The following is a 13,471-nucleotide window of genomic DNA, read 5'->3' as shown; positions in this document are numbered from 1 at the left end:
TACTTTACAAACTCTACATTTAGGAAGAATATATTTCATCATTAAAAAAAAAATTTAACCTGTAATCCCAGCTAATGTGCAGCCTGAGGCAAGAGTATCTTAAGTGCCAGGCCAGACTGGGCAGCAAAGCAAGACCCAACCTTCAAGTAAACAAAATATATCACATTTTAGTACATAATCATTTGACTGCCACATTTAAGCCTTAAAACAGTATATATATTTACACTATTAGGTTAGATGTAATTAACTAAACACTAGAAAATTGTTCAACTTCTGGATTTTATATAAAATGATATTTTGTTCCAGTGTAAAGAAACACCTGCTAAAAAATAAATCATTGTTTAAAATGACCTTTTCAACATTTTGCTTTTTCTGTGAATTAAGATTCTAGTGGGGGCTGGTGTTGTAGCTCAGTGGTGGAGCACTTGCCTTGCATGTGTTAAGGCACTGGGTTCAATCCTCAGCACCACATAAAAAATAAAACAAAGGTATTTTTGTCCATCTACAACTAAAAAAGAAAAATTTTAAAAAAAAGACTCTAGTAGACTCACGATTTAAGGTGCAATATGGTTACAAGTATATAATGCAACATTTGCAAAGAACACTGGGGGAAAACATTCAAATAATAAAAAATTAAATCAGGATTATTTCCATCACACATATATTTTTCAAAAACACACTACCCTCAGTGTATATCCTTAGCTCATTTACATATTATTGATAACTACAATTCTACCTGGAAAGATGTTTCTGATAAAGTACGGAATTCAATAACAGCAAAGACTACAGTCAGACTCTCTAGTTCCAATGTTTGTTCTGTCACTATGACCTTAGGTAAGTTACCTAACTTCTGTGTCTTTCAGTTTCCTCATCTGGGGCAATAACATACCTTTTTAGGTTATTAAGGGAGTTCAAAGAGTTAACATAAATTTAGATTGGAGTCAAGCACATTAAAGTTGACTAAGAATTAACTCTTATAGTGCAATCTCAGTGTGAAGAAACCACAAAGTACTTTTAATTTTTTTCTTTTTAGGGTATACATACCAAAAATAATAAGTTTAAAACTCTAGGTATGTTTGCTTATGTGACTATTAAAAAGACTAAAAGAACAGATATTAAATAATTATCAATGAATATCTTAATTTTCTTACACTTCTTTTCTACAGTTCACTTTTATTAACAAAACAAATCAAATGACAATAAAATAAATTGTCTCAAAAAGAATGAAAGCAAGACAGGAAGAAGCTTCATAAGGTAACATAAGATGAATCTTACACGTTATGTGAAATTCCTAATAAAAGTACCTTATTTGCTCCAAACTGCACTCTGGCCTTGCCTTTGACTAAAGTGGCATTTATTTGCATGATGACTGATTCTATTGAATAGGCACTGCTCCAGCCCTACAGGAAAAAGAAAACATGTCTCTCAAACAAAGCCATGCAGTATTCCCTAACAAAATGGCATGTAAAAACTCAACAATAGCAAATCAGCATTAGAAAGAAACTGGGCCAGATGCAATGAAGTATGCGTGCCTGTAATCCCAGCAGTTTAGGAGGCTGAGGCAGGAGAATCAGGAGTTCAAAGCCAGCCTCAGCAACAGGGAGGCACTAAGTAACTCAGTGAGACCCCGTCTCTAAATACAAAAAAGTGCTGGGGATGTGGCTCAGTGATTGAGTGCCCCCGAGTTCAATCACGAGTAACCCCCATCAAAAAAGAAGTTGGTATTAAAGGGTTTCCCCTTTAAGAGTAAGAGTTGGTAAGAGCTGGACCACTTTCAGAACCTTACAGATAACAAAAGAATCCTACATTATAAGTGTGCACATAAGCAAATTATAAACTTAAATGAATAGCATTCTCAATGCTTATTCTAGCATGGATTCAGCACAAAGTACAATGTCATTTTCCTAGCTTACTTTAAATAACTTTTTCATTATTAAAAAGTAGGTGCCATTAAAACAAAAAATTTTTTTAAAGTAGATGCTGTTCAGCTCAATTCACAATAGCTAACCTATGGAACTAGCCTCAGTGCCCTTTGACAAATGAATGGATAAAGAAAATGTGATATACATACAGAGCAGAATATTATTCAACTATAAAGAAGAAATTATGAAATTATGGCATTTGCTGCTAAATGGATAGAATTGGAGACTATCATGCTAGATGAAATAAGCCAATCCCCCAAAACCAAAGGCCAAATGTTCTCTCTGATATGCAGGTACTAGATAAAATAAGGAGGGGTGGGGCAAGTAACAGAAGTTTACTGGATTAGACAAAGGGAAATAAAGGGAAGGGAGGGGAGATGGGAATAAGAAAAGCAGTAGAATGAATCAGACATAACTTTCCTATATTTATATATCAATACACAACCAGTGTAATTCCACATCATGTACAACCACAAGAATGGGAGGTTATACTCCATGTATATATGTCAAAATACATCCTACTGTCATGTATAACTAAAAAGAAACAATAAGATTTTTTAAAAAGTAGATGCTATTACATAAGAACTTTCTCCTTAATATCTAATCTACATAATCAAAACACTCTATTGAGACTGAAAATTAAGGACCATAAAAAAAAAATCACCTGTTTTGTGAGAAGTTCCATACATAATGCTCCTCCACCCAAGACGTACCTTAAAAAACAAAAAAGAATGCCAATTTCTCTAGATCTCAATATTTCTTCTTAATCCATTTTTAAGTACCATTACTAAGAAAATACAGATTAGAAGATAAATACAAAAATGAAAACAAATTGTTAGGGATATAGGACTATGGGTAATTCAAAAAATTTAATGTCATTGCTCTAATACTATCAATTTAAAAAAATAATGACTCTTAATAACAGAATATATTCAGATTTCTAAGATTTAACTAAGAACTTAACCCTCAGCACTCCAGGGAATGGGAGCAGAAGACTGTTTCCTTAACTAGCATTCAAGTGGTTCTCTGCATCTCAAACTTTATCTACACCATGTTTCACGCCCAACAGTTTTGACTCTGACAAAAGCACTGACTTTTCTCTATCCATAATAATGAACAGCTTCATAGTACTTAATGGAGTAAGTTATTTTTATCCATTCTATTGTGAAACTTCAAATGGTTCTGACCATGGAATCTCTCTCTAGGACTCCTCAATTTCTTTCTAGGTCTGGAACTATTCTCTAAAACCAAAGAATTTGTGGAAATATCTCTTTAGCAAATCATTGTTTAGATCAAGAATCTTCAACCTTTTTATCCTTTCTCGAATTAATTTCATTCCTCCTTTTAAATTTCAAAATACATTAAATATCAAACCTAAGGACAAAAAGTCAAGGGAATGGCAAGTTTTTACAATTACCACAGTTTTTCTTCTAAACAAGCAAAAGCCACCAACTAGGTCTTTGTGAACACTGCATCAACTACAAACCATTCAGTCCTCTACTGAAGCTTTGGCTGTGTGTCCTTCCCAGAGCCACACTTGCCCCAATTTGCCAAAGACTATTCTAGCCAACAAATCTATCCCAGCAAACCATACATTCTTGTGCTGACCAAACCAAATGACTTTGCAGAGAATCTAAAAACATCTATGTAGACCACTCACTTGAACAATAGTTGTTACAGCTTGATGCAGTGGCACACTGTAATTCCCACAAGCTTGGGAGGCCGAGGCAGGAGAATTGCGAAGTTCAAAGCCAGCCTCAGCAAAAGTGAGGCACTAAGCAACTCAATGAGACCCTGTCTCTAAATAAAATACAAAATGGAGCTGGGGATGTAGCTCAGTGGCCCTGAGTTAAATCCCCGGGACCCCCCAAAAAATAAAATAATAGTTGTTATAGTGAAAGTATTTAATAAGAAGATGAGGAGGGTAAGTACTCTTAACTATCCCATCCTGAAGTGGCAGGAGATTCTCCTAAACAGAACTGAGGACTTTCAGAGTATAAGTTTAATGGAAGAGAAAGAAAACCTAAAAGAAAAATATTAAAAAATTGTGTGGAGAATCACAGGATTTAAAAAAAAAAGTACATACTTTTGTATTCCTGAAACACAAGAGTCTAATTCTTTTAGAATGCCTTGGAATAAAAATAATGTAACAAACACTTGTATTTAATAAAAACTGAGTTGACAGAATTAGAAAAATCTAAGTTCTCTTTTAAATTTTGGTTTTCCCATGATTTCTCAAAGTCTAGCAATCTGTGATTTAACATCATATTTGATCTATATATTTTCAAAATGCTCAAGGAACAGGAGGAATTGCTTTAGACAAGAAGGTATGCAGTAGATATTAAAATACTCATTATCTAACCACTAACTTTTCTTTTAGCACCAGACTCTTCTGCTGAAGGGTGCAGAGTCACATTAGGTGGGAAGATAGGAAAAGTATATTTCTACAAATACATAACAGTTATACTAATGACTGTCTAAACATAAGACACAAGTAGTTCTAGTTCCTCCACAAAAAGTGAGATAATATAGTCATTTCCTATACCCTTCTCTTCCTGGCAATCACTAATCTACTTTCTGTTGCTACAGATTGCCTATTGTGGCTATTTCATATAAATAGAATCATATGCACCATTAATAGCATTAATACCTAAAAGAAGTGGTCATTTCTATATTGAATTACATTCATTTTATCAATATATGTTCCAAACTCTTATTGCTCTTTGCCTCCAAACAAAGGGTTCCTGCTTAATATTAAGACAGTTAAAGGACACAAGGAAAAAAATTAATCCAAGAGTCATCTAAGGATAACATATCACATACATGAGCAGAGTAGGAGTCTCAACTTTTTATTTTATTTTTTTTGAAAAGTTAAAAATTCCTTAATTTTTTATTCCTGGTACCACTACCACAATTTACAGGGCAATATATCTAAGTAATGAAAAAGAAAAAACTACAACAGATAAAAGACCTCAGGAATGTATATCTAATTGACCCTACATTGCATTAATCAATAGCTGCACTTTTTGCAAACTGTCGCTATGACAGTCCTGAATAAGAAGGGGTTCCTGTTTAAACTCAGTAACTTTTCTGACTATGGATCATCGTTCCTTCTGTGGCAGATTTTTACAGTTCCTCTAATGCATTTGGGACAACTGCAGCTTTCCTGACAACTCGTCACTCTCTCTCCTGCTAAGAACTGTAGCCCTTTTCTGCTGTTTTTAAAACCTTCTGCTACCATATCCACCACTTCCACCACCAGATCCATAACCACCACCATAGGGACTGCCAGAGCTTCTTCCACCAAAACTGCCCCGCTTCATGGGTCCATAATTTGATTACTGTTGACCACTGTAATTTCCAAAATCATTATAGTTCCTACCACCATAGTTACCACCACCAAAATTTCCTCCTTCATTGTAATCATCATATCCTCGTCCACCACCATATCTAACACCTTGGTTTCCATATCCTGGTCCACCACCACCATAACCTCCTCTACTACTATAACCAGGACCACCACCATAGTTGCCACCATCACCTCCAAATCCATTTTATCCACCATCACCTCCCCCATAACTACCTCGCTGCCACCACCTCCATCACCATAGCCTCCTCTTCCACCAAAGTTTCCACCATGGCCAAAGTTACCTCCACCACCTCCAAAGTTTCCTCCACAACCCATAAAGTTGCCAGATCCACCTCCACGACCTCTTTGTGATCCAGCAAACTGCATCTCTTGTTTAGAAAGGGCCTTTTTCATTTCACAATTATGCCCATCAATAGTGTGGTATTTCTGAACAACAATTTTGTCAACTATATCATGATCATCAAAAGTTACAAAATCAAATCCTCTCTTTTTCCCACTCTGCCTGTATTCCATAACTTCTATGTTTTTTTTTTTTTTCCTGGTACCACTACCACAATCTTGCCATACTTTTCAAAGTAATCTCTCAAATTATCTTCTTCTATATCTTCTTTAATACCACAAACAAAAATTTTCTTCACTGGTAGATGGGCACCAGGCTTTACAGAATCCTCTCTAGAAACAGCTCTCTTTGGTTCCACTACACACCCATCAACCTTGTGAGCACACATTGCTGCATTCACCTCTTCAACACAAATCACAAAACCAAAGCCCCTGGAACGTTTTGTTTGGGGGTCTCTCATTACCACACAATCTGTGAGTGTGTCCCATTTCTCAAACTGTTCTCTTAAACTATCATCTGTAGTTTCAAAGCTCAGACCACCAATAAACAGCTTCCTCAATTGCTCTGGTTCCTTTGGATCATGGGAGATACGGCAAAGGATTAGGCTACAGGTGATTAGTTAAGTAAACTCCTACAAAGTAATATTATTTGTGTTGCAGAAATCAGAATGGGCTCAGCACATCCATATACACTGAATAAAGCCATACTTTTACTTGAGCTTTAGACAGAAACCATGCCCAGTAACTATTCTGTAGTATCAATACCACAGTCAACACATATTCTGAGTATACTGAGAAATAATTTTCACATGATTTGATTCCCTGCAAAACAGAAATAAGTGTATAAATAATGGATAAATTAGAAGCAGACCATTTCTGAGAAAGGTATGAAGTCTATTTCAGTAGTCATCCATATTTTTTACCTTAATGTTAAACTATTACTATCTCAATCACAGAAATGATCGACTTAAGGACTGGATATTTTTAGAATTTATCACTGCAAAATGTATTATCTCACAAAGTGAAATTAAATGTCCATCTGAAAATGCTCAAAATTAGTTTAGCAGCTCCTACTCTGGGGTTCTATAGGACACTTCATAAGTAACCTAGCTACAAATTCTTACGTTTTCCCCTCTCTCCATAAGACTATCTATGGAAAAGCACAATATAAACTTCAATAAAACTCTGACAATAACCATCTGATTCTACTAAACTGCAGCTATTTCCTCTAGAAGGAACAGCCAGCCACCCAGCTTCACAGGACCATGAAATGTCTTGTGATTACTCCTACAAGTACCATTTAGGAGTGATCATCAGCATGTAGGAATCACTCTCCAATCATAACTCACATCCTCAATCACAATTTATATTTGTAAAAAACTTATTTTATGGTAAATATATAAAAATAGGAACCATTAAAAACTCTACCTATAAACAACTTAACAATTTATACTACTGGTTCTGAATGTGGGCTCCAAATCAGCAGTATCAACTTCCTAGAAATGTAAATTCTCAGGTCCCACCCCAGACCTGCTGTATCAAACCATGCAATAGAAGCCTAGCAATCAAGGTCCCTAGAATTTAATTAGTTCTCCAAATGATTGTGATACTATCAAAAACAAGCAATCACTTAAACTTACCCTCCTGAGAGAACAGGTAATACCACTCGAACAAATGGAGGATCAAAGGGAAAGTTATCCTAAAGAGCAAATGAGCAAGTTTAATTAATTTCAAGAACATCTTTAATATTATACATTTAAAAGATTTAAAAATAATCTATAAAGAATGCACACATTTGGTGTCTGATATGAGGATCACAATAGTAAAATCAGTACCAAGAAATAAGATGAAACAAAAATCAAAGTAAATAAGAATGAAGTTAAGATCAGGACCAAAATAGTGTTTTGGTAAATATCTACTTACAATAGACCTCTGTAAATAAAGAATCATTCCAATCACTGACTAATAACTAGAAAGGGTGGACAAAATGTGACAATTACAGGGCTAAATGTTAAAGAAAAAGCAAATTGGGTGGGGGGGGAGGCAACTATTTTTACCTTAGTTTATACACACATACACACACATACACACTACAGGAGAGAAAGATAAGAGGTTCACAAACTGGGTAGCCCTCACAGATTCAGGGATAGGGAGATCAAAGTCTAAGCTCAGAATCCCCCAAGAAGAGGCACTGATAAGGCTTCTACACTTGAGTTTGGGATCCTAAAGGACAAACTGCCCTGGACAGGAATCAAGTCCAACTTTAAATCATCTCAATCCCCAATTATTCTGGCTTGCTTCAGTCCAAGTCCCTGACAGGGGAAAATGTAAATCCTCTCACGAGAAAAACACTGCCCAAGGTTTAAAATCGGCTCCAATTTTTTTTCATATGTAACAAATATCACTGAAAATAACTAATTTTGCAGGCATGTTAGCATATGCCTATAATCCTAGGGTTTCCAGAGGCTGAAAGGCAGGAGGATCACAAGTTCAAAGCCAGCCTCAGCAACTTAGTGAAGCTCTCAGCAACTAAGAGAGACCTTGTCTCAAGATAAAAAGGGTTGGGAATGTGGCTCAGTGGTTAAACACCCCAGGTTCAATCCCTGGTACCAAAAACAAATACATAAATAAAAATTAACTAGTCATATAGGACTTAAAGATAACAGTATCAGAAAACAAGAGAAGTAAACAAACACAAAACCACAAGAGAGTTAAGAGTTAGCAGACATGCTTTCAAATAACTGTTGAATATTTTCAAGAAAAGACAAGATTGAAAACCTTGGCAGAGAACTGCAAATTATAAATTTGAATCATGGAAATTCTGAAAATTAGAGATACAATAACTACAATTAGTAACTTAATGGATGAGTTTAAGTAAGTACAGAAGAGATTCCGTGATCAAAAAAAAGGTAGAAAAATAACAAGACAATATAATGAAAAGTTTATCACATATATTGAGTCCTAGGAGAAGGGAGAATGGAACAGAGAACTAGATGAGAATTTTCTAAAACCAAAGGCTTCACAAGATTTAACCACTGTAAGTACTTCAAGAGAAAGAATAGTCTACATATAATAAAATGGTATCATCAAGGTACCGAAATAAAGAATTGCCAACCTAGAAATCTAAACCTAATAAAGACTCTTCAAAATGAAAAAAAAAAAAATACTTATTTTCCCATCCACAGACCCACAATGAAAGAAATACTAAAGGATATATTCAGGTAGGAGAAAATATGCCAGATGAGAACCTGGGAGAAGAACGAACATGAAAGTAGCAAATATGCAGACAAATTCTCCTGAATATTAGTTATTTTAAAAATGTAGGGGGCTGGGGCTGGGGCTGTAGCTCAGTGGTAGGGAGCTTGCTTGGCATGTGTGAGGCACTGGGTTCAATCCTCAGAACCACATAATAAATAAATAAAATAAAGCTCCACTGACAACCAAAAAAATTTTTTTTTTAAAGTGTAGGATTTTAGATAAATATAGAACTAAAATGCATGACAATAACAGAATGTTAGGCAGGGAGTATATGAACTCACAGTGTTCCAAGGTTGTTCTACTGACAAGGAAGAAATAGAAATTAATAAATTTATATCAGACAAGGCAAGGATATGTACTGTAATTTTAGGGTAAGAAGGAAGAGTAAGAGCTGGAGTTGTGGCTCAGTAGTAGTGCACTTGCCTGGCATGTAAGAGGCACTAAGTTTGATTCTCAGCACCACATATAAATAAATGAATTAAATAAAAGATCCATCAACAACTAGGAAAAAAAAAAGAAGGAAGAGTAAAAGAACATACAACTACCAAGTAGGAGTAATGGGAAACTGGAATTTTAAAAAAAAGAGAGAGAGAAACATGAAGCATGAAATACAAATAAAAAATAATCATCCATAAAATGATAAATTTAAACCCAAATATCAGCAGTAACACTAAATGTCAAAGACTGCTAGGCACAGCAGCACATGCCTGCAATCCCAGTGACTTGGAAGGCTGAGACAGGAGGATTCCAAGTTCAAGGCCAGCTTTAGCAATTTAGCAAGATCTTGGCCCAAAATAAAAAATAAAAAGAACTGCGAATGTAGCTTGATGGTTAGAGCAACCCTGGGTTCAATGCTTAATATTGAAAAAAAGAAAAAAGTCAAAGAATATCATACTTGATAAAAATATAGATGGCCTCGAAGATGAGGAAAAAGATAACTTGGAAACTTCTCAGGCTAACAAGCACACAACTGGAAACTACTTTCAGAATAAGAGCTTTTCTCCTCCATGAACTGAAGCAAAGACAGCAGACTGCTAGAGGTCAGTTCCTTGATGGCCAAAAGACCAAGGCTGCCCCTCACTCCCTTAGAGCAGTCAGACAAGGAGATGGCACACTGCCTTAATGAAGACATGACAGGAAGTCTATGAGAAATCATTTCCAATGCCTACATTAAAACAAAACGGAATTAAAGGGAACTAATGCATTTTTTTAAAAACCAATTTGAGGACAAGAGATCCAAACAAACATTTTTCTCATTTAGTTATTTCCAAGAAATAAAACCCACACAAATTTATTTAACTGAGAGGAAGCAGCAGCATAATTTCAGTAACTTACTTTACCTCACACCTTCTGCCTACTCTCAAGTAAGACTGATTCTGAGGAACATAAAAATTATGAAAATTCAATCCTGCTAACAGAAGAAGGTAAAGCACACTTCTGATGGCTAAGCTGATAATCATGAAATTTCTATTGCAAGTTGGAAAGAAAATCTACCTACAAGATACTACCTTAATAACAGTTATAATCTACTTTCAAATAAGGGCTCAACATTTACTCATTTTTTAACAGCATAATGAAAGGCATGGATGCAAAGCATGGTAAAGTGGAACCTCATTTAAACTTCTATTTTTCTAGATCTTTAAATATGTGATCCCATTCTTTTGAGAACTATCTTCACTTTAAATAGTTCTTCAGAATCATTTTCTGTATCAAAACCTGCTCCAAAAATGCTGTACCCTGGAACTTAACTAAATCAAAATTTTTCAGAAATAAAATGGAGTTCAGTGAATAAAAAAATTTGAGGTTGACTGTTAAATAGAAGCTTGAGTTACCATAGAACACTAAGTCAGAAACAGACTCTCAGGCTTGCAAGTTATCTGATTTCCAATATAACATTTTGGCCTTGTAAGCTATTCTTAAGGATGAATAACATTCTATTTTTGAAAGACTATATCATCAGATGGTTCTAAATAGTTACAAATCACTGCCTTATATGAGTTGAAAATTGCCTCTTTATAATTTGACATATTAGTTCTAGTTTTATATCCTGTGTACATCAAAACAAATAAAACTAATGCTTCCAAATATACAGTCCTACAAATAGCTGAAGACAAGTTATCATGAACTCTAATGTTCTACTATCCAATTCTACAAATTTAATAATCTTAGGACATGGAATAGAATCTTTTTTCCAATCCTGGCTACTATTCTCTAAATGAACCAAAATTTGTCTGTCTAAACCATTCTTTACTAACTCAGAATTCAGTGCAATGATTCAGATGTGACCTGGAAAAAAAATCACTTCCTTAAAAGCAGTGTTGAGTCAAGCACTATGGTGCACACCTATAGTGCCAGGCTCAGGCAGAATGATGGCAAGTTTGAGGCCAACCTCTGCACCTTAACAAGACCTTGTCTTAAAATAAAAAATAAAAAGGGCTGCAGATATAGCTCAGTGGTAGAGTGCCCTGGGTTCAATCTCCAGTACTAAAGGGGGAGGAAAAAAAAAACTCGTGGAACAGATTTACAAAGTTGCTGACCAAGTACCATTCCCATTCTTATGTTATACTTCATGTTCTATTTTTCTTATTATCCATGACTCTCAAGTTGTGACTATGGATATCCGAGACCATAAATATATTTAATTCTGGCTCCTTCCTGTGAGTCTTTCTTTCTGAGTCATACCTGCTATCCTCCAAAGTCTGTGAATCCCGATACTAATAACTTGGCAATTCAGTTTAAGGTCCTCTTCATAAGGTCAGTTAGCTCAGGACAATCACATTCTTCCCAGGTCTCTTAAGAAACACTCCAACCCTAGAAAAGGCCCTTCTTTCTGCTGTCAGAAGACATGGTCCAGTAACACAAATCCAATAGAATTTCAGCCATTTACCTCCCAGATCGTTCCCTCCCTGAAGTTCTACCTAGGGCAGGAAAAAATAATGAAAACACTACCTGCAGTCACAAATCCTCCTGACCAAGATTTCATATTCCTCTTAAAAGACCTCCCATACCTGTATTCCCAGCTACTCAGGATGCTAAGGCAAGAGGATCACAAATTCAAGGTCAGCTTGGGCAATTTAGTGAAACCCTGTCTCAAACTAAAATAAAAAGGACTGGGAATATAGCTCATTGGAAGAGTGCTTGCCTGGCATGCAGGGGGTGCTGTGGGTTCAAATCTTCAGCAGCACAATCAATAAAATAAAAATAGCTTCCAAGGAGGAAGTGAAAGGGAGGGGCACAAAGTAGGTAGCTTCAAGGTACTGATAAGTTTCTATTTCTTAAGCTTGGTGTTGGGCATCTGAGTATATGATTTAACAATGATTTTCTCAGGACAAAATATTTTGCAAGAGGTTCTTTTTTGTTTGTTTGTTTTGTTTTGTTTTAAATACCTTCCTGGTTTTCAGTAATTTTGTTTGCTGGTTTGTTTTGCTTAGGTATTTAATTCACTGCCCCATTTAAATTCAGTAAAAGTGAAGATTATTAACTTCAGTAAATACATGCCAAACTCACATTCTAGGAAAACAACCCTAGGTAATAACTGAAATAGTTCCTGCATTAACAAAACTGAGAAAAAAAGTACTAAAAGTTTAGGCTATTTCAAGAAGTACAGTCATAAGATATCCCAAATCAGAATATACACAAACGAAACCAAAGTAAGAAGCTTTCAAAAAATTATTGCCATTCTTTCTATAAGTATTCTTTTCAAGTCTTTGTTTTCTTCTTTCAAAACACCCGATATCCATCTACTCTCACCTACTCCTACTACCACCTATGCCAGGCTGTCAGCATTTCTTGTCAAGATTAAATTATAAACCCCAATTTATCCTCCAGAAATGTACTCTAGCCCAAACTCTGCTCTGCCACTGAAGGCACAATGACTATTTAATAAAAAAGAAAAATCCTCAAAGATCAACTATGCCTTTTTGTAAAAACCTCTAATGGCTCTTTACTACATAAAGGTGAGAGCCCAGACTTTTCACTATAACCTTCAAAAATGGCCTACAGCCTTCATCACACTGATTTTTCCCCAGAAAGACTATAGGCTCTTGAAGATTAGGGATATTTACATGATGCCAGATCTAAAGCCCTCCATCACCTAATGCATAAAAGCTACCTAACTGAAATGGGGGAAAAAAAAATATCTGGTAGGCATTGTTGAGTAAATTTTTCCTCACAATTTAAAAGAGCCAATCAAAAAGAAGTTACATATAATTCAAATGTAACTACTTAGGGATACTTCCTAGTGTTTTTAATCAAAAGATTCAATATATTTTTTAAAATTTAAGCCACTACATTTTATCAAAACATTTTAATCTAGATTCCATTGCTATTCTTTTTAAATATTTGTAGCATCTTAAGAATAACTACTAAATATAATAAATTCAGAAAAGTGTATAAAATATAGAGGTACACCTTAACAGGCTATTGTAAGGCATGTGCCCACATAACCAACACCCTGCTCAAGAAAGACTACAGTCAGTATCCAAGGAGCACACAAATGCCCTTTTAGCTCTCAACTCCTACATGGACTCCTTATCCTAACCTGTATGGTAATCACATCTTTGCTCTTGATAAGTTTTACTGG

At 35.3% G+C, this 13,471-nt stretch overlaps 1 protein-coding gene and 1 pseudogene across 6 annotated transcripts in view; both read right to left on the bottom strand.

Annotated features, from left to right (window-relative positions):
- The window catches only part of UBE2Q2 (ubiquitin conjugating enzyme E2 Q2), a 57,185-nt gene that overhangs the window by 6,866 nt on the left and 36,848 nt on the right, over window positions 1–13,471 (bottom strand). For 3 of the 5 annotated variants that reach the window (XM_081293049.1, XM_081293050.1, XM_081293052.1), the window contains 3 exons: window positions 7,272–7,330; window positions 2,587–2,635; window positions 1,305–1,400 (listed from right to left, as the gene is read on the bottom strand). The exons of 1 other annotated variant lie outside the window; for it this stretch is intronic. In XM_081293049.1, the coding sequence (XP_081149175.1) occupies window positions 1,305–1,400; window positions 2,587–2,635; window positions 7,272–7,330 (204 nt within the window). Of the gene's footprint in view, window positions 1–1,304; window positions 1,401–2,586; window positions 2,636–7,271; window positions 7,331–11,571; window positions 11,808–13,471 lie in introns of those variants that run through there. One more of the 5 variants, XR_014021810.1, reaches the window with a different exon arrangement.
- On the bottom strand, window positions 4,876–6,773 carry LOC308647338 (heterogeneous nuclear ribonucleoprotein A3-like; annotated as a pseudogene). Its single transcript has 2 exons — window positions 6,756–6,773; window positions 4,876–6,203 (listed from the first exon to the last, which is right to left on the bottom strand). The product of its transcript is annotated as a heterogeneous nuclear ribonucleoprotein A3-like (transcript).

The sequence above is a fragment of the Spermophilus citellus genome (genome assembly GCF_964194105.1).
Source record: "Spermophilus citellus genome assembly, chromosome: 4".
Taxonomy (NCBI): Eukaryota; Metazoa; Chordata; class Mammalia; order Rodentia; family Sciuridae; genus Spermophilus; species Spermophilus citellus.
This window is presented reverse-complemented; position numbering and strand designations above follow the sequence as displayed.